A 25,903-nucleotide genomic window follows, 5' to 3' on the forward strand; every position below is an offset into this window, starting at 1 on the left:
GCAGCCACCAAAATGACGCTCCTTCCACAGATACTATATATATATCAGACACTTTCCCTGCGGCCTCCAGCGGGCTGGATCCAGCAGACGCAGTCCGAACTGGCGCGTTTCATATGGCAGGGCCGCCGTCCACGCTTCAAACAGGCTATTGCGGGGTTTCCACCTGAACACGGGGAGTGGGGGTACCAGACCTACAACTCTACTTTTATGCGGTACAGCTCCATAGCCTAGTGGAATGGCACGAGTTGGAGTCCGGCAAAAATTGGCTTTTCCAAGACCAGGCGGGAATGCCCTTGCAAGGGATCCCTTTCCTCCCGAAGCATCACCGGCCCCCTAATTTATATACATCCCACATCACCGACACGGTCATGGAAGCGTGGGACCGGGTCGCCACCAAACACGAGTTGACTTCCCTTCCCTCCCCTTTGACACCACTATTTGCTAACCCCGACTTTACCCCCGGCTTCGACCCCAAAGCCTTCACAGGTCGCTAGGGCACCTTTTTAATTTAGACAGTATCTTTTCATTCCAGCAAATGAGAGAGGACTATGGCATCCCGGAGAGTGATTGGCTGCCTTATATGCAGATTCGCCACTGGGCGCTTCACCCGCAGTTGAAGCCAGGTGCGCAGCGTCATCTCACTCCGTATGAGAAGTGGCTAGTCACGCACAAATCCGACAAAAAACTAATCTCCGACCTGTACCAACACCTCCTGGTGACCACCCACTATACATACAACGCTGGCAGGTGCCGATGGGAGCGGGAGAGGGCCCTTACACGCAAAGAATGGCGAGGCATTTATCATAGAGCCGACACTCTGCATATAATGCAGGCCTTACTGAAACCCTAACAAAAGTGGCCACCTACTGGTACCATACACCTGAGCGCCTTCATCGCTTCGACCCCTGCATTAGCGACCGCTGTTGGAGAGGTTGTGGGGAACTAGGTATGTTAGAACACTTGCTTTGGAGTTGTGATCGCCTACAGGAGTACTGGAGCACTATCCTGGACGACATACATTCACACCTAGATACCCAACTTCCCCAATTCCCAGCATATATCCTTCTAGGGCTGCCCAACGCCTTGATGTACCCTTTGAAATCACGGAGAGGCTGCCTCATCGCTATTGCACTAGGGGCAGCTACACAAAACATCTTAGCTCACTGGAGGACCACACAGGCCCCCCACACTCAGGCTGGCTGCATAGGCTGTGGATGGTGCTCGGCATGGAGAAACTGTTGCTTGTGCTGGCGGGTAGGGGGTAGGAATTCCCGGAGCTATGGCGGCCCTTCCTGACACTACTCACAGGGGAATTCCGAGAACTGAGCTGCCCACGATATCTACGCATTCTGCGGCTGGCCGACACCCCAATCCCAGAACTCCGGGAACGTACACGCACACGAAAGGCCACGACTTGCTGATCCTTATCCTTCCTCCCCCACCCCTGCGGAGGGTCCTTCTTTTGATTCGTGGACAGAGGGGGGCGCTTGGGGGGAGGGCATTTTGTTTTGGGTTCCGGTACCTCACAGGACCTACACAGCTGACCAGCTCCTAGAACGTATTGAGTAGGATTGTCTTTATTGATGTGGAGTCTGTATTGCAATGCCGGAAAAAAGATTGAGGTCTTGTTGTATTATGTGATATTTCAATAAACAGATTTAAACCATAAAAGAGAACATCGAAAACTATAGGACAGGCCCACCAGCTCTAGCACTGAAGTACACTAATTTTCAGGACTCAAATCAGGAAAATGCTGTCACTCATGGTGATATGGACAATGGCTGAAGTGGTCTCGTCTATTTCCCTGTGCACAATCTTTTATACCCAGGGTTTGTCGGAGATGGTAACCAATACCTGGCTTAATCTGGTAACATGTGAGATTCCATCTAATAAAATCATTGTCTATATGCTTTAGCACAGCATGCTTATGATAAACTCCTAAAGAGTTATTGCCTTTGAAATGCTTTTCACAAAACAATAAATCAGTCCTGCTTCTTATGTTGTATCTTTTCATGATAAACAGATTAAACTCATGATATCTTCATAGTATTTCCCAAAGAACCAATCAAGTCTGTAGACTTTATTTTTAGGTTGTCATCATAACCAACAAGGGCCTACTGCTTTAAGCATAATCTGTGCCACAAGGCAACTATCCGACATACAGACATAAAATGAAATCTACATATAAAATTACAGTTGGAAAAACATCACACAACCCCTCTTAAGAGGGCCTAAAAAGGATGGATGCCAAAACAGGTCAGTTTTTTTCACATTGGGGACACATGATTGGGAGACAATGTAACTGCAGGAGAGCTAGTGGAAGATAGAAGGAGTGTGGGCCGAGTGAAGGCAGACTGCGGCTGGGTGAAACTGAACATAGGGACACCAGAGTCGGCTAGGCAGAATGGGTCCAGAAGTACGATGAGCTGAGAGGTACAACAGTCAGTTAAGCAGAGTGAACAAGCAGCTGAAGCAAGAAGAGCTTTAAACAAGAGGAGTGGACAGGGTGGCAGGAAAAGAGTGAACACGGGAACAAGTGCCGCCAAAGTAGATTAGGGCTGTGCCAAGGTGAGCTGTGCACATGAGGAGGTTAAGCACTGGGTGCCTCAGGCTGACTGCAAATGGGCAATAGTTGGCAAAGCATTAGTGTTCACTGCAGAGAAGCAAGGAGAAAATGTAGCTGTGAAGAGATACCATGGTGTAACAGTATGGACACAACGGTAGAAGGATGTGTGCCACCGAGGTACAAGAAACTAGTTCCCCAGCCTGTCATCGACTTCGCCTGCAGCGACAGAGTTCTTACTGAATCCTGTGCTCCAGGCTCGGCCTGCGCAGATGATACCATAGCTGCTCCCGAGGTATGCTCATCAGCATCGCACTCTGAGAGCAGGCGTGGAGGGTAGCAGATGCCTGGCTTAGTGGCGGGTGAGATGGCAAGAGCAACACAGCCTTAGCACAGGCAACCGCAGCAGCGACAGCGCCTGACAAAGGAGCAGCCCCTGCCCCAGCACCCGGCCTGCACTGCACCGAGCCGAGGCCTGCCTTCGGGGGCACCAGCGCTCACCAGCCAAGGGACAGGCTCTGCTCTGACCGCTCAAACATTGTCTCCTGTGTGTGGAAATTTAGTGCATTTGATGCCACTCTCATTTCAGTATTATGCAGGCGCTTGCAGAAAAAAAGAAAGGCACGCAGCTGCCACGGGTAACGATGAAGCAGGCGGCCGTGAAGCGGAGGACGTGTTGATGCAGGGAAACACACAAATGCGCATAAAGAGCTAAGATTTATTTATTTATAATTTGTAGTCCCTGAGTGGAAAGTAAATAGAAACAAGTGGAAGAGGACAAGTCCTGAGGGCAATACATAGGAGTCAACAATTGAGAAAAAAGGTGGGACAAGCAGGAACCATTATCCAATAAGAAGCAACGTTTTTTAAAGGACACTGACAGAAGCGAATCAGAAGTTGGAGGCAGGCTGTAAGCCCCCTGACTCAATGTAGCTTGTCGACAGACAGCGCATGTGCTGCCTAGGCTCGACCTTAAAAAGCCATCTATAACATGTACCAGAACATAGGGGCCTATTACGATGGCAGACAGATTATGATGGCGGTGGTGACTGCGGCGGTTTGAAAATCCGGGCAGAGCTGGACCACTAATATGGTGCCGGTGCGTAGCTTTTTCCGCTGTCCGTATTAGGATGCATGCGGAAGCCAGGTTTTCTGCTGCGCTCTCTCCGCTATGGAAAGGCTGGCGGGATTGTGTTTGGGGGCACCCCTCGTGTTGGGGGTGTGTTGGTACCCCCCTACTTTAGACTGCACCAAGTGGCAGGCCCAGTTCAGTGCCTGCCACGTAGTGCAGTGAAATACACAACATGCTCATTTCGCGACGCAGCGGTGCTGCTGCCAGCACCACCGCCACAATGTTAACATTACGGAATGCGACCGCTGCAGTGCCGGGCCCATCAGAATTCAACGGGCGAGACTGCTGGAAGCATGAAGGACAGACCCAATCACCGCCATGCGTGCGGTGGTCACATCATAATACCAGGGGTAGGACCGCCGCACGCATGGTGGCCTGAAAAAGTCCAACCACCATCCTAATAGACCCCTAAGTAAGGAAGCTTTGTCAGGATGAAGCACCATTCAACCAGACAACTGAAGTGAAGTGAAATACAACACAATCACTGAAGTCCTCTTGGAAACTAACAGCAGAAAAATTAAAACAAATGTTTACAAGAAAATTTACATAAGTATGCACACTATACTACTTCTAATGTCTCATTTTTCCAAAACATGGATTTGTTTGCATTTTTGATTCAGTTTTTTTACCCATAAAACATGTTTTCTTAAAAAACACGTACTTCTTGTGTAATTATATAATAATATATTTTGAAAAATTGTTTAGTTAACATGTACAATGAGTGTTATTTAGATAGGGAATACTTCATGAAAGATGTTTCATGTGTTTACCAAATATTCTTTGGCAGCTTTGACCACTCCTGAAAACAATGCACCTTTTGCATTGCAATAGAAGCTCTCCAAAGGATCACCAAAATGTTGTAGGAAATGTATTTGGTAAGATCTGATTCACTCTAGGCGAGAGTCCAGGCATACAATTCATGAACTCTCGCATTCATTGAGCCCAAAAAACCCAGGTTGCCTTACCTGTTGGAGACGATCCATGAATACACACTTTTTGAATTTATGTCGATGGTTCTCTCGTTGTGTTGAAGGAATCGGTCCTGATGGCCATAGGCACGGATAACTGATAATCCAGACACTGTCTCCCCAAAGTGAGAATAAATTGGGGACCTCGTGACAGAATCCAAACGTCTCAGTTGTCGGGAAGTGGCAACATAAAATCGCTAAAATGAATAGAAAAACCATGATAAGCATGTTGAAGTTGAACAAGCGATTAAAATCATTGCTTTTCTGGGAACACATGTAAAAGAATACAGTATTATTCTTATCCACATTAAATTTGCCATTCGGATGCATGGAGTTTAAAGTGTGACGTATCAAAGTGTCCTTTCCTAACAGTCACTAGCTCACGTCAAATTGCTTAGATCTTGGGCCAAAAGTATTTGTTTTGTGTGTTTAGGGACGCCTGTTCAAGTGGCAATATTAACATGAGGTTAACTGAATTGTATATAGTTTCAAAACGATGTCATTGTATGTAGCAGCAAAAATGGTTTTTACAATGTATATGAAATATTTTTATAATCTGTGTTTATTACTATTTTTTTTTGCATTAACTTGTCCATTTTTATAAAGCAGTAATAAGACCCAAACACAAATAAATACCTAAATTGACAATGCATTATTTAGGTGCAGAGACAAAAATCAAAAATATCGAATTGCACAAAGATCGAGTTGCAAATATTGTGGGTCAGAAATATCGACACAGATTCTCGTGGTCAAGACTATTGATTATAGGTACATAATATCGATGCTAAAAATATCGAAGTGTTTAATATCGTTTGCAAAAATAAAGTTGTTAAAAATATTGTTTGTTTATTAATGTTATGTATTTTAGTATATATTTTATATGCATGTGTTGTATGTTTATTTGTATAATAATTGTTTGTGTTTTTAATATATGTGTTACATTTTTAATAGTTATTTAAATTCAGTATTTTTAGTTCTGTAGCGGGTTGTGGGTTTATAGGGGAATAGGGTGGGAAGCAATTTAATTATATAAAATGTATTGTTTATTTTTTTATTTATTAATATATTTTAATTGGGATGTGATAGTGTTAAAAGTGTGCAGTAAATTATTATTAATTATTAATAATCGGATGTTAATACATTTAAATAAATTAATTGGTAATTAAATATGGTAATTGTGTAATTAATTAAAAGGCCCTAATTGTTTTGGTTTTATAGGTGTTAAGGGTGAAAATTAATTTATTTTTTATTGATGAATTAATACTTGCCTGTTAATTAATTTAAATTAATTAATTGGTAATTAATTATGGCAATAGTGTAATTCATTTTAGGTGTGTGTTGTGGTGTTTATAGGTGTTAAGGGTGGGAAGTAATTTATTTTTAATTGATGAATTAATAATTGGATGTTCATTTTACTTAATTGGTAATAAATTATGGTAATTGTGTAATTAATTTTAGGTGTGTGTTTTGGTGTTTATAGGAGTAAAGGGTGGGGACTAATTTGTATTTAATTAATTAATATATAGTTAATGTTAATTATTTGATAGGTATTGTGGGTAATTGTTATTTTTTTGTCTGTTTTTACTTTTAAAGGGGTGGATATTAAATACATTTTAATGACTTAATATTTGTTAATAGTAATAGTTTTTAATTTATAAATACGTTTTAATTGTGTTTTATTATTTTAAAGAATAATGTGGGTGTGTGTTGTGGATATCAGTGTTAAAGTGTGTGTAGTCAATTAATGTTTATTAGATTTGTATTAATAATATTTGTAATTGATTATTATGTTAATTTTGGAAACAAATGTAATTAAAAATGTGGAAGTGTTTTGTTATTGGTGTGGTGCTATAGGGTAGGAAATACAAGACATACATTTATGTATTAATTCATTTGTTTGTAAATATTTTCTAGTTTAAAATAATTAAATTTTTATAAATGTTTTTATTCATTTATATTATATATTATTTGTAGGTTCCCTATATGTAATTATTATATTTGTAATTTGTATATATTTAATATATTTCATTTTGATTTCTAAATATTGTTTATTTATTTTTATGATTTTTAAAATAATTTTCAATGTTTTTTATTTTTGTTTTAATTGTTTGAGTGTGAGTAGTAATATTTGTATCTTCGCTATCCAACACTTTTCCTACTATTGCACTCACTGGAGTGGGAATGGTAATTTTTACCCCTCCACTACCCAACACTTTCCCTACTGTTGCTCTCACTCGAGTGGGAATAGTAATTTTTACTGCACTCACTGGTGTGGGAGTGGTACATTTTTACCCCTCTGCTATCTAACACTGTGCCTACTGTTACATTCACTGGAGTGGGAATATAACTTTTTACCACTCCACTGTCCAACAGTTACTCTACTGTTGCATTGAGTGGAGTGGGAATAATAATTGTTACCACTCCACTATCCAACACTTTCCCAGTTGTTGCTCTCACTGGAGTTGGAATAGTAATTTTTACCCCTCTGCTATCCAACAGTTACTCTACTGTTGCATTCAGTGGAGTGGGAATAGTAATTTTTACTCCACCGCTATTCAACACTTTCTCTACTGTTGCATTCTTTGGAGTTGGAATAGTAATTCTTTCCCCTCCGCTTTCCAACACTTTCCCTACTGTTGCTCTCACTTGAGTGGTAATAGTGATTTTTACCCCTACGCCATCCAACACTTTCCCTGCTGTTGCAATCACTGGAGTTGGAATAGGAAAGTTAATTATTTTGCTAGCCAACACTTTCCCTACTGTTGTACTGATTGTATTGGGAAATTGAAGTTACATTTTTTTCATAGTTTGTTTAAAAGTATTATAATTTTTTTTTAATTATTGATATATATATTATTTTTATATCATTTTAAAGTTTTAAAATAAATTAAACATAATAGTTTATTAATTAAATATATACATATGTATAAATTATTATGTTTGTATGTTTCTTTTTTTAATTAAGTGTATTTGTTATATTTTGTTAAAACGTATATTAAGGGGCCGATTCCGATGTCGGACGGACTCAGGTCCGTCCGACATCGGTCCGGAGCAGTAACCCACCGACCTGCTGTCGTGGGTTACTGCCCTGGTAGTGCGATGCGACCGAACAGAGTTTGGTCGCATTCGTATACCTGACAATGCAAGCATGCTTTCCAGTCGGAAAGCATGCTTGCATTGCTGAGAGCAGGGGTGCAGTTCATCTCTGCACCCTGTGGCCGGCACCCCAAGGTGCCTGCCACCGGGTGCAGGAATCAACGGAGGGGCACCATAGGTGCCCCCAGGCCGCTATCCGGTGGCCTCACACCCATGGGGGCCCTGCTGGGGGTCCCCAGAGACAGCTTCCGACTGCCTTTTCGTGCCGGACAGACCGACACGAAAAAGCAGTGAAAAGCTGCCATCATCCCCCCTCAGTCGGAAAGAGGCAACCGGGGGAGTACTGGAAGATTTCCGGACTGCGGACGGGCTCTCCAAGTCTGTCGTCCGCAATCTGAAAATCCGAGTCGGATTCCTTCCCGACCGAGCCCATCGGAATGGCTCGGTCGGGAACGAATCCGGCCGGCAATGACCGTTTCGGTCAGAAGGGCTCCGAGCATGGTTCGGAGCCCTTCCGGCCAAAATCGGAATCGGCCCCTAAATTTAATTTATTTTGTTAAAACGAATATTAATATTTAATATATGTTATATTATTTTATATATATATATATATATATATATATTTAAATCGATATTTGTTACATCTATATTTTTTACATCAATATTTTTGATTCAATATTTTTGTACTTACCTGTGTAAGTATGGGAGTCGATTTTTTTTGTATTCTATATTTTAAAATATGTTTAACAGTGTTTTGTGACCGATATTCTATCAGTGGACCCATCATTTAGACAGGACTGCTGGTATGCCAATATTAGAAAGACATATAATACACAATTATGGTAGAAAATATCGAAGCCAAAAAATAGACAGGTCACAAAATCGTAACCAGGATATTAAGGATCAAAATATTGTGTAAGGACAGACAGGGAGATATGGATTTACTATTCTTAACTCCACATCTACATAGCTTGAAGACATATACATCACCAACGTATGTATATGTGGAATTAGATATAGGATATTTGAACAAACTTACAATAATTTGTCTCGATATTCTGGTCACAATATTAGGGCTGCTATATTCGCAGCTCTTACCATAAAATAAACTTCTGGTGACATTGCCGGCATCCTGCTCTACCTATACATTGTTCTGTATGGTCGGAGAAGGAGTATACACTAAAACGCGCTGATGACTTCACTGCACACCTTGACCTATTCATTCTTATCTTTCTTCCTCCTTTCCCACTCTCTTGAAGTGTGCAGTATATAAATCCCATATTTTTCAGGGCTTCTGTGACCACTTGTTACTGTTTTCTCAAACATCATACAGGTATATTATTATAATAAGGAATGCCCAAGATATGGCTCAAATCTCCCTCTCTGATCCAGTATTCCCAGTGATAGGTATATTATATTCTGGTATTGGTTTAGGTGCAGCCTTTACTTTATTGCCTCCTCCTGCGTTCATAGCAAGCTTTTCTCCCTTTCACCTTGTCACATATTCCAGCATTCTCCTACCATCCTCCCCTTACATTTTTAAGTGAGAATAGGGTTGCCAACAATCCACACATATTTTATTATTTTTAAAGATTGATAGTTTGTTGCATAAATTTAATAAATTACAAATTGTAAGTAAATGCTAGCATTTGTAAGCAATTTGAGCAACATTCATATACACAGGTGTAAAAGTTATCCACCCCTCAAATTCGAAGAAACTGAAAAGGATTTGAGGGTCTCTATCCATTTTAATGTTCACAACTAATTAGGTGAAGCTGAACAGCATTTTTGGAATATTCATTTTTTTATATTTATACATTTATAGAGCACATGTTCACCCAACTAGGCCACCTTACACAAACTATTTGACTTGGAGAGGGTTGCTGAAAAGACCATATTACACACACAGATCAGCCAGGTATTTCTGAAGACCCTAACCTTCAGATGGTTTACTTCTTATTGTAAGAGGTCTGGCAGGAAACTAGAACCCAGAAAAAAGCCCGTCGGGAATTTTTTAATTTGTTAACTGCCAAAAGATTAGAGCTGGCAAATGTCAGACAGTGAATTGTAGTGCAAATGACCGATTTCACAGGTAAAAAGAAAGAACCCATAGGACTGGTATGGTCAGATGCTTGCCCAATTGACTGTGCAGCTTAGAGTAAGTAAGCAAAATTATGTGTAAAGCGCAAGCCCTTGATGGGCATGAGGGTCGATTCTAACCCAGTTCGAGAGCTCTCTCTAGGACTGTCATGTCGCGGAATGTCCTTGCCTTCTCCAGCGTTTTCTGGTAAAAGAATAAGTGTGGGCAATGACTGGAGTACATGGCCCTGGTCTGCGCTGCTTCCCGTTTTTTGGCCGCATTTACAACTTCTTACATAATGTTTTTGAGAATTAAATGCATTTCTGGGATGTATATTTTATTGGTTCTTAGCAGTGGTGATGCGTTTCTGGAATACTATCAGTGAGCTGCAGAAAAATGGGAATGATATAGGCACTTATCTTGTCTGTTTTGGTTTCATATGAGTTAGAGTTGTCTTGAGTCATCTCCTTGTGTAGTGGGTGGGTCTTTGGGTGTGTGTTTACAACGAGTGCTGATTTAGGGGCACATTACAATGGCGACAGTGCGGTGGCATCGGAAAGCAATTTTCCCCCTGCCACATTATGATGGCGGGGGAATCTGACTGCAACAGTGGCGGGCGCAAAGACCGCCCGCCATGGATACGCCACAGGTTATCGCTACGATTGCCTGGCGGAGCAATAAGCGTCAGTAAAATGGTGGCGTGCCTAGCAGGCACCGTCCGCCAGATTAGGATGCTGGCCGCATCCAGCCTTTCCATAGAGGGTAAACATGCATTGAAAGACTGGCGGGGATTAGTTTTGGGGGCCCGTTGCGGGACCCCCTTGTGTTGGGGGGAGGTGGTTGTGCACTGACAGGGGCACCCATGGTACTCCCCAAATGAGTGGCAGGCACTGCGTGGTGCCTGCCACGTAGTGCAGGGAAAGACACTACATGCATTTTTGCTACTGCGGCGGGTGCTGCAGCCAGCAGCACCCTCCGCAATAGTAAACCACCGTGGCGGTCGCATCGTAATTTAACGTGCGGGACCGCCCCCATAAAGGCAGGTGGTCCCACTCACCACCTCGATGGCGGGCGGACTCATGTCCACCCGCCATTGTAATGAGCCCCTTAATGTCTTCTTTGCATATTGAGTCAGTCTATTTGTTGTAAAACCGCTCAGCTTTACATTTGAACCTTTTCTTTTATATGCATCAAGTTCTCACGTTTTGAATGACTCAATGTGTACTTAACATTTTTGTATTTTATGCTGCATTCTTCTCTAACAGCTTTGTTTTTGCCAGTGTGGATGTCCCATTCTACACTTTCCGCTGTCCACTTTTTCTCTCTTACCCTGCCTGTACAGACATCTTCTCCCACCAGTGCTGTGGGGGCAACTGGGACATAACAAAGATCTACTCAGTGATGTTCTCTTACTACTCTGTTCAGAAATGTCTACTTGTAGCCCCTTTCCCTCTCTGACACTAGTCCAGAATAGTCGTCTTCCTTTCATCATCACACAAAAGGTAATGGGAGGTTGCTTGCACTAGATCGATTTAACCACTGGCAATGGCTCTGGGTAGCATTCCAACCCATCATTCTTTTGTTCACCACATCAGCTCATTTTGGACCCAGCTATATGCAAATCAGTCCTGACTCTGCTCCTCATGGGAACAGTCCAACCTGAACTGCCAAGCCTGGCCCTTCCTGAACAGGAACACAAGCAACCCAGGAGCAGTTTCACCCTGATTGTCGCTCATCAGTTGGGTGTAGCTCAGTTCTAGTGGCAAAGGGAGCACGGGACCCGTGTCTTGGCATACCCTTGCCCCTTAGGGTTTTACATCAAACACACAAAAAGTGGTGGGAGTGATGCTTGCAATGAGCCTAGCAACTGGCAATCACTCAGCGTGGCATTCCAATCCATTATTCTTTAGCCCACCATGCCACCTCAGTTTGGACCCAGCCTTTCTACTGCATTTCTCTTTCTTGGTTCTTTTCCTGCTTTCAATTCTGTGTGCAAAAATAATTTCCCCTTTACATATGTAGTTACAAGTTGCATTTTCTTTTCTAAGCAGCATAGTTTTTTGACTTTGTGTTAATACTTATTTTCCCCATGTCCTCACTTGAATACTTGAATAACAAGTCACAAAACAGTTTATCTAAAAAATGTGGGGGAAAGGAGCGTACTTTCTTGCCAAGCTTAGCCTTAGGGGCATTTATGCAGCTCTGCCACCGAGTAGCTCACATGGTCTATTATGAAGTTGGAAGGGCGCACCATCTCTGCCACAAGGGCCTGCTTCCGGTAGATTCGTGACACAGATGATGCCAAGATGTTTAGTGTGATCCATCTCGGCCTTGAGTGAGCACTTCTTGAATGTTATCGTGTTGGCAAATGGACTTGTATGCATCACAAAATGTTAGTACTGGATGTGAAATGTTCTCTCCTCTTTCAAATAAATGCACAGTGATTGCATATGCACGTACTCGTTATCTCAGAGTACCTGTGTGCTACTAAAATCAGCCTGTACCCCACTATTAAACGTACTGAATTACTGCTGAGAAGTGCAGGTACTCTCCCTTTCAAATGTAAGAATTGCCTGCCAGTACTCAGCACTCAACAAGAGTGTTATGCATTACTTGATCTCTTTTTGAAAGTCATCTACATTTCAAACACAGCAGCAATCCAGACAACGAAGACTATGCCTGACTCCAAGGCCTGGTCCTGTAAAAGAAAGTGTACCAAAAGGAGCAACACGGTCACTGCTTAATTTGTAAAGAAGTAAGTGCCAGGGTCCTCGTCAGGAGGCCACTTCAGCTTTTACCACAAGTTGCAGCTTCCAGCGCTGCTAATGGCAGTGCCAACACAATTACTATTCATCACACTCCTACAAGTGTGACAGTTCGGCCTAATTCAGGCCCCCAAAGCTATGACAATGGCTTGGGTAGCAGGCAATAGTCATTTTTATTGTAAATTGAATTCATAAATAACTTCTTGTGCTCATCTTTAAATTAGACAGACAGCCCCATCATGTAGCAGACTGTTAGAAGCCCCAGGGTTGAAAATTAAGTGCCCCAAGTTCCGGAAACCACCGGCTTAATTTGAGCACTGAATATGATGCATTTACAATACATTGAACAGACACAATTGAAAAAGGGTTCGTGCGTTCCCTAAATACTCGAAAGCCACAATAAAGCTGTGCAGGGTTTTTTTATCTTCAAAAGATGATACATTTCAAAGACTTAACTAGAAAGGCAAAGAAGAGTCCGATTCAAAAACATTTAGAAAGCTGAAACACATAATCTACGTCATACTCCAACACAGACGTCTACTGCTCACTACAGACCCTAGAAGTCCTTGTGCAGCAACATGGAAAGGCCTGCAGCAGCCTTGTAAACATTAATAGCGTGGGCCAGTCTAGCATGTTTGTCCAGACAGTCTATAGGTTTCCTACAACTGAGGTTGTTTAAAAAGATTTTGAATGTGTGAATCTGGCATTACATAACGACCCATTCAACATGTTGTGCCACTCTGCATTTCCCAAGACCGGTCTGAGTGTCACTTTGAACAACTGTTGCTCTCATAAGAGCAACATAACACCACTGTGCAGGCTGCAAATGCATACTTTTAAAAGTATTTATTTAAGTGTTATAAAGAGCAAGTTGTCATGATATCCCTAAGCACTGACATTACTGATAATTAAGAAAAACTTGTATACATATACCAGCAGTGGCTCCTGCACTGTTGCGCCCGCCCCCGCCATTAGAGAAAAAAAAAAGTTAATAATAAACTCGGGCTTATTCACATTTTATTTTGTTTCCCGGGTGAGCCTTGGGGGTGGGACTAGGAGGATGATGGGCACCAACGGGGTGATGCGCACTACTATCAGTGCACATGGTGGTCTTGCCGGCCGTCTCAGGCCGGCCAAACCGTCATGCACACTTAAGCTGTCTCCAACCCAGCTGCGTTGCAGAGAGCAAAGCACAGGCTCCCAGTCTCCCAGGGAGTGCAAATCAAGGGCACTCAGGCCAATCCTGAAGCTGCTCTCATACATGGCAGCAGCTTCAGGATTGGCCGCAGGGGAGTCCGGGAGCCTGTGCCTTCAGTGGAGCAGCGAGAGGAGCAGAAAACCGGCGATGCGGCGGACTGCAGGTAAAGCCCCCCCCCCCCTTTTATTCGTTGTCGTCTCCATTCCACCCCTTCCCCAGCCATTCTCCTTTGACACACACCGCTACAGCCACATGCGTGTTATGGGATAATAACTAGGTTGTTAGAGTTCAGCTGCGTGCACTGGGCTGCCTTTTGCACTTTTTGTGATTGCCGATCATGCATGCTACCTAAACAGCTTCGTGTTTCTGTTCTCAAATATTCATTTTCTGTCACTGCAGCACTGCACTGTCTTTTCTAATCATCTCACTGTAATACTACTTCAAACTCCAAGCCGGACAAATCTCCAAATACATCAAACTCCGAGCCTGACACAAATCACCAGTGGTGCAAATCTGGGGGGAATATTTATGAGCCCCTTTTGCCGCTGTGGCGTGCCATGGCATTGCGGTGGGTGTCTTCATGCAACACCCATGGATTTGGACACTTCCCCAGATTTACAAGACCATGAAAACCCGGGGATGCCCCAAAACCTTACACCTCCAAAGGGGAGGCGCAACGAAGAGAAATACGTTTATTTCTTCCCATTTTTTACTCTTTCTGCATGCACTGAAGAATACAGCACACATAGAAAGAGGAAAAAGCCTCCCAGGATTGTTTTTGTGCAGGAAGGGGCCCCTTCCTGCACAAAAATAATTCTGCCGACAACTCAGGCACCATGGTGCAAGGTTGCCTGCATTGGCGCTGGCTGACGAAATGGCCCCAGCGCAGGGGGAAGGACAGGAATGCACCCTATTAGATAAATTCAGTGCATTCCTGACCTTTCCCTTATGTCATAGGCCAGCGTACCTTGCAGCGCTGCGCTGTCCTGCACCAAATTCCCATAAATGAGGTCCTTGGTGTCAGGTATTACGGACTGACGGCAGGAATCTCAGGTGCATGAAGGTTAGTTTATACCTTTCTACGTCACCAACAGTCAGCACTCATATGACAATCCTCTCGTGAGAACGACAAACATTCTAAGTATAGATTCAGGATACCGGGGAGAAAGGGAGATGCCAAAAAGTGGCAAAAGGCAGAAAAAGGATTTAGAGCAGAATTCGTGCAAGTTTTAAACAGTAAAATAATACTTCAAACATTACAAAAAAAACTTCCGGTTCTCTACTCCTGAAGTCCCTCCTTCACTCTCCCATTATGAAATGATCACTTCTTTCACTCCTAACTTATAGTTGTGGCACATTTAGCAACCTGTCTCCTAGCTACATCCGTATTGTTACTCCCCACCAGACTAGGTTCTACCACAAAGCCACAGTTATTCCTGCTTTATACCGTTTTCATAATTCAATTTAAAGGTGATTGCCATTATTTTGTTGTCTTTGCACAGTACACCAATACCCTCGGCGGAGTTCTCTTTATAAGAATGTATAAATAAATGCAAAAATAAATGCATGAATCGTCCAGTGCTTAATTTGAGCCAGTGCTTTCCGGTGCTCAGCACCGGCGCTTAATGGGTTTCCGGTGCTCGGCACCGGCACCTAAGTGTCAACACCATACTTAGAACAGCCCACCACATGGTGGCGCTGCTCATCTAATTTAGAGATGAGCAGAACAACTGTAGTTTAGGACTACACTATATGTTAAAATTGCTAATACCTGCCTCCTCAGCCATTCCTTTAGCTTTGGGAACCTGGAATAATCTGAACTATCTCATTTACATGCGAAAGAGATGGTTAGTAGTTGTTTTGGGAGCGATAACCAGGGTGATGGGTGGTGCAAGCTGCAGTGGCATCCTGGTTAGGACCATGGCACTTAATATTTTACAAATTAAGCATTGGAATCGTCCAATATTCAGTTCCCACCTGGCCCGCCTGCATAAAGTGGAAGTCTCTATTAGACATGCGCACGCTTTGCTTCTTACCTGAACAAAGTAGTAAACAATACCCAAAGGAATGATTACAGCAGCAAAGATGGGCGTGGCCAAGCAGATCAAAAACAAGGTGGCGATCACCCCAAGGAAGCATCCTAGCCAGCTGCGAAACGACATAGGGATAGTCTCATCCACTGTGAAAATATCCTGCATGGGAAGATAGAAATGAATGTAAGTGCAGGTCAGGGTCCCCATGATGCCAGATCAAAGCCTAGCAAAGGGTGGAACTGCCCGTGCTGTAGGGTAGACATATCTAGACAGAAATACAACAGATATTAACTAGACATACAGATTGGGGCATTAGGGATAAACCAGTAAATATCAGATAGTTTGCCTCCACCTTCTATTGCTCTATCCTTCTAAACATCTATGAGAAAATACAGCAGCAATGATAATCTTCCTCAAACCTAATATTCAGAGTGCTTCCTGAGCATGACAAAGGGTGGGACAAAAAACACCTTACAATGTTTACAATATCGCATTTAAACTACAAGATAGGGACTGGAGGTCAAATAGTGGTGCATTATTTTAAAGAATAGTACAATGTTGCTCTATGATGAGCTGTACATCCCAAGGTGGCCAGTTCACACTTTTTCCAAAGAGATACAAATTATACACAAAAGGACGTAGGGCTAAAGCTATGACCACAGAGCATGAGATCTGAACTTCATTCACTCAGTACACTCAGAATAGACAATGTCGCAATCCAAGACTCCCCATCTGGGACATAAGCCAACCTGTGATCCTGCGATTTCAGACTTTTGAATAAATGCTCTGAATTCAACCAGAAAAAAGTTGTGATTCCCTAGGGTCCGAAGACACCATTGTTTTAGTCATTTACACCAGAGTATCTACATAAACCGAGATTTCTGTGGATCCCAAATGAACTGGCTGGCTGTTTATGGGTGTTGTTGAAGTGAAATTTGAGTGACTTAAACGTGATTTAAAACTACACGTTCCTCATTGAGACGAGGGGTCATTAAGCTCAAGTGTCAGGTAAGTAGGTGGTTTAAAGCTCTACTAAATACAGATAAGCAGAAATCTGAGTTAGATACTGAGGAGGGAAGTTCCACCATAATGTACTCTGGCTAGAGAGGGTTGTCCCTCCATGTGTCCAGATAAGCCTTAGCCTGGTCATAGCGAAGGTTCGGAATGGAGTAAATTGGAACACTATGGCACTCTTTAGAAGAGGCCTGGTAAATGATGTAATATTTATCACACCTAAAAAACTCAGATTCTACGGAGCCGGAACTTAGGGCCCCATTGCGATGGCAGGCAGACTTTGTCTGCCCGCCACCATGAAGGAAAACTGGACCCACCGCCAGAGGTGTAGCGGTCCCGCAAGGCCAATTAGGATGCGCCCGCCACACTGGCGGGCGCATTCTGGATTTTAACATTGTGGCGGGCGGTGCTGTCAGCAGCACCCACCACAATGTTCAATAGTCATGTTGTGCATTGCCATGCACAATGTGACAGGCACCATGCAGTGCCTGCCACCTTGTGTATGGAAATTTGGAGGGGTACCATAGGTACCTCCCAAGTGCAGCCCTCCATGCCTCCACCCCAAAGCAATTCCTACATGCCTTTCCATCGCCGCCATGAAAAGGCCTTCACCGCCAGGCATCCTAATGTGGATGGCGTGTCTTCCAGACACCGCCACCATATGTTGCCCGAGTTCCGCCCGGTCAGTAATCGTGACGATTGCCGCTCAGAGGAAATGCGGCGGATGGACTTTCGCTGTACCCCCCGCCATGGTAATATGGTGGGGGGTAAATGGCAGGTGGGGAGATATGCCAGGCGGATCCCCACCGCCGGTCGGGCAGTGGCGATCTGCCCGCCATCATAATGGCCCCCTTAGTGATTGAGATAAATGCCATAAAATTAAAAGTTTTGGGGGAACAAAAAGCAGATTTTGGTGCATACTTCAACAAAATACAAATGTTCTGGTAAATACTGACCATTTTCCTCGATAAATATTGACAGGTTTCACGTGCTAATATTCATCAAAATATTTTGTACACCCAAGAGAACTTAGATACACCCGATGAAAGCTTTGTGTAAATTCCCAGTTCCGGTTCTCAGAATGGTGGGATTTTACATGAGCAAAGTACTTTTATAAATATGAAAAGTTGATCAGCGTGGTAGAATTTTTGCATCCAGAAATTTAGGCTTAGGTTTTAGTTGTGGCTCAGCCTGGTTGCAAAAGTAGTTGAAAAATCGCAAACGTAGATCTGAAGATATTCACATCCTTTTTGCAGGTGATTTCTCACCTTAGAAATTACTGCACATTTACTCTAGTCAGAGGTTTCGCTTAGGAACTGGGAGGGATTACTACAATTTAATTAGGTAGCAAGGCAAAGTGTTTTTCAGCATGGCAAACTATTTTCCCTGTGCATTCACAACAAAAGTTAAATGAGCAAATGCACAATTGTGCCCGATTAGGCAAGCAGAATTTTCCACCTGGTGGAAATATGCATGTGTATTTTTTAGGTCTAGCTTACTGTACAGCAAGTTGGAAAACCAAGAACTTCCCATTAGCTGGTTTTATTATTACTCTTATTTGTTAGCTTGTTTTTCTACAGCTTTCCTTGTCCCTCTTGTGTTTGTCCTGACCCTGGAGTATACCCTCTTTACCATCATTTGGGTAGGCTCACTTATCTTTCCACGGTTCACTTTTAGAAAGGAAAATGCTACTTACCAGTATGCATCTGTTCTTGGCATGTAGACCTGCAGAGTTACACACTGTGCATTGATCGCCACCTAGATTTGGGCTCGGATGTTTGCAGTTTGTTTTTGTCCTGAAAAGTTCTTTGGAAGTCACGAGATAGGTGACTCCTCCTTTGGACCACATTGCGCATGGGCCTCGGCTCCATCCTCAGATTGTTTTTCGCCATTTGGGAAATGATGGAGCTTTCCAAGAAAAGGAAGGATGTCCATGTAAGCTGTATCTAATTAAGATAATACCTGAACAGACAAGGGTAGCCGGGGAGGCAGGTAGGCATGTGTAACTCTGCGGCTCTACATGCCAAGAACAGATGCATACTGGTAAGTAGCATTTTTCGATCCAGGCATATGAGCTGCAGATTACACATTGTGCATAGATTGTATAGCAGTACCTATTCTTAGCTGTGACCACCCCTATCTGTTGGAGTAGTTTCAAATAATGTTTTGAGAACAGCCTGGCCCACATTAGCTTGTTGTTTGGTTTGCCCATCTACACAATAGTGTTTTGTGAATGTGTGCGGTTTAGACCATGTAGCTGCTCTGCAGATGTCATCTAGGGGAATGTTCCCTAAGAATGCCATTGAAGCCCCTATTTTCCTTGTAGAGTGGGCTTTAGGAGGAGCAGATAACATACGTTTAGCTTTGTGGTAGCAAATCTGTATACATTTTACAATCCATCTAGCTAACCCAGATTTTGATATGGGATTACCCTTATGTGGTGATGAGAAAGACACAAAAAGTAGTTTGGTTTTACGAAAGGGTTGTGTTCTCTCGATGTAGTATAGCAATGCTCTTTTGACATCTAGGGTATGAAGAGCTCTTTCTGCTACTGTCTGTGGCTGTGAGAAGAAAACGGGCAGTTCCACAGATTGACTGAGGTGGAAGGGAGAAATGACTTTGGGCAGGAATTTCGGATTAGTACGGAGAACGACCTTATTATGATGCATTTGCAAGAAAGGTTCTTGAATGGTTAGTGCTTGTAGTTCCTTAACTCTCCGCAGAGAAGTAATAGCTACTAGGAACACAACCTTCCATGTTAAAAATTGTAGTTCACATTTATGTAAGGGTTCGAAGGAAGGGTCCCATTAGCCGTGTGAGAACAATGTTTAAATTCCATACAGGTGAAGGTGGTACTCTGGGAGGAATTATTCTCTTAAGGCCTTCCATAAAGGCTTTAGTAGCAGGCACTCTGAACAGAGATAGATGCGGTCTGTTTTCCAGATATGCTGCTATTGCAGCAAGATGCTGTCTAATAGACGTGTAGGCTAAGTTACATCTTTGGAGGTGCAGTAAGTATCCTATGATGTGTTGAATAGACACGTCTAGGGGATTAATATTGTTGTTGTGACAGTATATTACAAAGCGTTTCCACTTAGATGCATAACATGCTCTAGTGGTTGGACGTCTAGCTTCTTTTATGACATTCATGCAGTCTGGAGGAAGGTTAAGATATCCAAATTCTAGCTTTCCAGGAGCCAGATCGCAAGATTGAGCTGAGCTGGGTCCGGGTGCCTGATATCTGCACGGTTCTGTGTTAAAAGGTGTGGAGACAGGTTTAATTTTTGGTCCAGTACTACATTTGTAGCAGTGTGGTATAATACGGCTGTCTGGCCCACGTTGAAGCAACTAGGATGAGGGTTAGAGAATGCTGCTGTAGTTTGCGTACTACTAGTGGCATGAGTGGTAGAGGTGGAAAAGCGTACGCAAATCTGTTTGACCAGTTCATTCATATCGCATTGCCTTTGGACAGTGGGTGTGGATATCTGGAGGCGAAGCTTGGGCATTTGGCGTTTTTGTGGGTGGCAAAGAGGTCTATTTGAGGTTGTCCCCACATCTGAAAGAATGGTTGAAGAACTTGCGTATGAAGTTCCCACTTGTGGGTCTGTTGTGTCTGACGACTTAACAGATCTGCTATGGTATTTTGTACTCCTGGAACATGCTGGGCTAGAAGGAATATGTTTTGAGGTATAGCCCACCGCCCCATGTCCTGTGCTAGTTGAGAGAGTTGCAGGGAGTGTGTTCCGCCCTGTTTCTGTATGTAATACATGGCTGTCATGTTGTCCGTGCAGACTAACACAGCTTTGTTTGACACTTGCTTTTGGAAAGCTTTCAGTGCTAGGAATATAGCTAATAACTCGAGGTGATTGATATGGAGTAACTTTTGTTGTGGTGTCCACCTGCCTGGCATGGTGTGTTGCAATAGGTGGGCTCCCCAGCGGGAGAGTGATGCGTCAGCTGTCAAGACTATTTGAGGAACTGGCTCTAGGAACGGTCGCCCTTTGGAAAGGTTTTTGGTGTTCCACCACTGCAGAGAGTGATGAGTCCAACCGTCTACCAACACTAGGTCTGTTAATTGACCTTGAGCCTGGTTCCATTGACGTGATAAGCACTCTTGAAGAGGACGCATTTGAAGTCTTGCATGGGGCATTATGAAAATGCAAGAGGCCATCATCCCTATGAGTTGCATGAACACTCTTGCTGGAAGTGAGTGTTGTGGCTGAAACTTTGTGAGAAGAGCTTGTATGCTGGCTATCATTACTGGAGTTGGATAAGCTAGCGCTGTTGAGGTGTTTATTGTGGCACTGAGGTACTGTTGTACTTTGGATGGTTGTAGATGAGACTTGGTTTGGTTTTATTGTGAACCCCAAGTTGTGGAGCAGTTGGATGGTGGCATGGGTGTGTTCCACACACTGGTTGTATGAGCTGGCTTTTTTGAGCCAGTCATCGAGGTACGGGAAGACATGGATGTGTTGTCTTCGTAAATGTGCCGCCACTACTGCTAGGCACTTGGTAAATACCCTTGGTGCTGTTGTGACTCTGAATGGGAGTACTTTGAATTGATAGTGCTGCCCGTCTATTACAAATTTGAGATACTTCCTGTGAGCTTTGTAAATGGGAATGTGGAAGTTGGCGTCCTTGAGATCTAGAGTAGCAAGGAAGTCGTTTTGTAACAGGAGAGATAGGACGTGTTGAAGTGGGACCATGTGAAAATGGTCTGACTGTATGTATATGTTTAGCGGTCTGAGGTCTAGAATAGGCCTTAGCGCACAGCTTTCCAAACTTTTCATGTTGGTGATACACTTTTTATAAATGCAACGGCATGCAGTGTAGCTCGCAAGCCCGGATCAACTACTAGAGGGTTCTGGAGGGGGGGGGGTTCTCTCCACGAGAACATTTTGAAAAAAGAGTGGGCAAATGGTGCATTTTCAAGCACATTTGAGAATGCAGGAAGGGTAATAAAGCAATTGTGAATCTGTTATAACAAAGACAGTGACTGGCAAAACGGTCTATCGCTTGTTCTGCTGACATCCTAGGCGCGCAAAAAGAGACCAATATACATTGGGTGTAAGGTTAGGTTTGTGCCTGAAACAAGAATATAATCATGCACACATTGACACATGACCCAGTGATTTACGGCACAAAAAGGGCGGGTGCACGCACTGCCAACCCTTTCAACCATGCACTGCTGCCTTGCTGAATATGAGTTATTCAAAAATCCTTTCAGGAAGGAGGAATTGTATGGCACTCCCCATCGAAGGCTAAGAGATGGAGCAACAAACCCATGCTTCAATAAACCAGTTGTATCTCCATCTCAAAGCCAACATGCCATAATGCTGGGTTTCCTGGTAATCTAACCCTCCTTTTTGTGAGTCTCGGAAGATTCTGACAGGAGGGGTATTCCTGCTAGGAGTGGAAGAAGGGCTGTCTTGCAGGAGTACATTCTACCACCCTCCCTTACTAGCCTTGATGGGAAATGACTGTGGCAGCACATTAAATGCACACCAACTCACTTGAAAAGTGCTGTACTGTGTTATTAAAAGGTACAGAATCCCTTCTGCGATTTCTTGTGAATGTCTCACTAACATATAGGGCTCAATGCGGACGTTCTGTCACTCTCATATTAAAGTGAACCAGCCTTGCTGAGAAGTGATTGAGCGGGCACTTTACAATTAAAATATCCTGCCCGCTTCGAATGTGCTGCCTACACCATTAAAGGTATGTAGTCCTGGTGAGAAGATCTGTCGCAGTCACATTAAAAGTGAACCAGCCTGGGAGTCGCGCGAGCGCGTCGACCAAGATGGCCGCTGCCACCGGAGCTCCGTAAGTGTCCCGGCCCAATTAGCCGACAAACGACGATATTCCTGTCAGGAACCGCCAAATTATAGCGGCGCTTGCATTCTATGCATATCTCCTACCTTGTGGCGATTTCTTTGTGGGGAAATACTCCTGCTGGCTCCTTGGTTCCTCTCCCCTGCCTCTGCTCCAGCTTCTGCCGGCTTGCTCTGCATAGGGGGCGGAGTGCTCACGAAGAGAGGGCCTGGCTTGGGCCTGGCCACACCCACGACCCAGTTTAGCTGCTGCACCAGTCCTTTTGAAGAGCTTTTGGGGATTTTTACGTCCTTTTTCCCTCATATTAATTAAATTTTGAGGTGTTTTTCATTTTCTGCATTTCTCTGACGCAAAAGGTTATTTTTTCACCTCAAGATGGAAAATAAAAATTTGGCTGCTAATAAAAGGAAACCGCAGATATCGCCTCCTCCAACTAAGTCTAAGGTTGTTGAATCTTCTGAACCTTGCTCTAATTTTGGAGGAAATTCAAGCGCTACGCCTGAATATTGATACTATTGCAACTGAAGTGAAAAATGTTCGCAAAGATATGGCTTCTATGTCCATGAAAGTGTCTGATAATACTATCAAAATTCAGGACAATAAAAATAAGTTGGACGCTTTTACACCTTCAATGAGTCAAATAGTACCAATGCATACTCAATTGCTGGAATTGGAAAACCGTAATAGACAATACAATCTCCGTATTTTCAATCTGCCTGAAGAGGTTGAGGGATCTGATTGTCGCTTATATCTAGAGTCCTTGCTTCCTGACCCCCTAAATATCAAATTCCCCGAAAAATTTGAAGTGGATAAGGCTCACAGAATTCCCTCACATAGGAATCCTCGCCACACTAAACCCAGGCAAATGATTTTTAAGGTTTTGCGACACCATCATTTGGTCCTTATCAGGAAAGCAGCAAGAGACATTCCCTCACTCTTAGTGGATGGCTGTAAAATCTTTATCCATCAAGATTTTGCTAAGGAAACGGTTGCTATTCGCAAGGAATTTTCCTCTTATCGTCCTCAACTGAGAAGCCTTGGTTTTAAGTATGGTCTATTTGATCCTCCTACGATGAGAGTCTGGAAAGACACCTTCTCTAAATCTTTTCATCGTCCTGAAGATTTACGACTTTTTCTGGAGCAACAAGCTTCACCGTCAATGGACACTCATGATCCCGTTACTTGAATGCTTATAGTCTGATTTCACCTGGCAGTTAATTATCTCTCTCTTCACGGGCTCCAACGGTTTTATGGCCATGCTTGAGGAACGGGTGTGCGTCTCTATGTTCTTATTTATGTTTATGTTTCTTGTTTGTTCTTTTTCCTTCCCTTTGTGTTTCTCCCTTTTGTGTCTTTCCTTTTCTTGCTCTCTACATAGAGTTGCTCTTTCTCCATGGCTGTTTTTCATTTCCTCTTCCTTTGAATCTTTTTCTATCCTCTTCCTTCTAATTCCTAATGGCTAATAATCATAATGTTAAAATTGTTTCACTTAATGTCAAGGGTCTACGGCATCCAGTAAAACGCACTAATATCTTGTACTACCTGGGTGCGTGCAAAGCTGACATTTGTTTTCTCCAAGAAACGCATGTTGATGACAAAATTTTACATTATATGACGAAAAAGTGGGTAGATAATATTGTTTCCTCTCCTGCGCTGGGGAAGAAAAATGGTGTTGCAATTTTCTTTGCAAAAAGGTTGCACTGTCAGATTCTTAGTAAGTTTACTGACACAGAAGGTAGATATATTGTGGTTAAGGTTAAAATTCATGACTCAACCTTCTTTTTGCTTAATATCTATGGCCCTACGGCTGATGACCCTTCGTTCTGGTCTACTATAACTACTGAAGTTCTAAAGTTGGGGCAAGTTCCTTTGATTGTTGGGGGGGATTTTAATGTGATTATTGATCCGTTGATAGATAGGCTTTCCACTACAAAATTCCGACCTCCTAAAGTTTTTCATGCCTTTAAATCTTTCCTTCGCACAACCAAGTTGGCTGATATTTGGAGGCTACACTTTCCTACAGATAAATGGTTTTCCTTTTTCTCTAATCCCCATAATTCTCATTCAAGGATTGATTATTTTTTGCTTTCGCCTTCATTACTTCAATCAGCCACCAATCCGATGGTAGGTAATATTGATATTTCGGACCATGCCTTAATTTCCTTTGTTTTAAATATTTCCTCTACTTTTACCAAACAAACTAGGTGGCGTATGAACACGAACATTGTACTTAATGATACGCATAAACCTAAACTATCACAAGCTATTCAAGACTATTTTTTGTTCAACCCTGAAGGTTCAACTTCAATTGTCAATAGATGGGATGCATTTAAGGCCTACATTAGAGGTACCACAATTTCTATTATGGCCCATGAGAACAAACAATTCAACTCTAATGTTAAACTCTTGGAAAAACAAATTGCTAAATATGAAAGTTTATTTATTTCTTCTAATGACCCTCACCACAAATTTAAACTACAAAAGCTTTGTTATGAATTTAATGCTCTACTTAGTACTAGAGGAGCAGGGATCCAACTTGCAAAATCCAATGCTAAATTTCGCTTTAATGCCAATAGGTCTGGGAAACTCCTTGCAAACTATTTACGGATCAAGAGGGATAAGACTCAAATAACCTCAATACGCGGTTCTCGTGGCCAAGTTGCTATTTCCCATAATGATATTGTCCAAGAATTTTTAAATTTTTACTCTACCCTATATAGTAAACCTGTCCCCTGTGATGATTCTTTAATTGAGTCATTTTTAAATAAGTGTAATTTGCCTCACGTTTCTCCATCAGATAGAATAGGTTTAGATTCCCCAATTACTTGTGATGAGATTTTACTTGCTATTAAATCACTTCCTAAGAATAAATCCCCAGGCCCGGATGGTATCCCAGCTGAATTTTATAAAGAGTTTCAGTCTCACCTTTTACCTTATTTAAGTGCACTTTTTCCCCATTTTGGTTCCTCTGGTACTATTTCGGGCTCCTTTACGGATGCTCTAATCATTGTTTTGCCCAAGCCTGATAAGGACCCTACCCTGGTTTCTAATTATCGTCCCATCTCCCTAATAAACCAAGACTGTAAGCTTTATGCTAAAATCCTTGCCACTAGACTGGCTCCTGTCCTTCACTCCATCATTCATCCAGATCAATCTGGTTTTATGAAAAAAAGGTACTCTGCTAATAATACCAGAACGCTTTTACACGTTATTGAACAGAGC

The 25,903-nt window shown here is 42.9% G+C and overlaps 1 protein-coding gene across 1 annotated transcript in view; it reads right to left on the minus strand.

Annotated features, from left to right (window-relative positions):
• Window positions 1–25,903, minus strand: part of ABCC2 (ATP binding cassette subfamily C member 2) — a 678,688-nt gene that overhangs the window by 24,186 nt on the left and 628,599 nt on the right. Inside the window, exons 23-24 of the mRNA XM_078643538.1 lie at window positions 15,839–15,994; window positions 4,661–4,860 (exon numbers count right to left, since the gene is read on the minus strand). Of these exons, the coding sequence (XP_078499664.1) occupies window positions 4,661–4,860; window positions 15,839–15,994 (356 nt within the window). The remainder of the gene's footprint in view (window positions 1–4,660; window positions 4,861–15,838; window positions 15,995–25,903) is intronic.

The sequence above is a fragment of the Lissotriton helveticus genome, chromosome 5_1 (assembly GCF_964261635.1).
Source record: "Lissotriton helveticus chromosome 5_1, aLisHel1.1, whole genome shotgun sequence".
NCBI classification, from domain to species: Eukaryota; Metazoa; Chordata; class Amphibia; order Caudata; family Salamandridae; genus Lissotriton; species Lissotriton helveticus.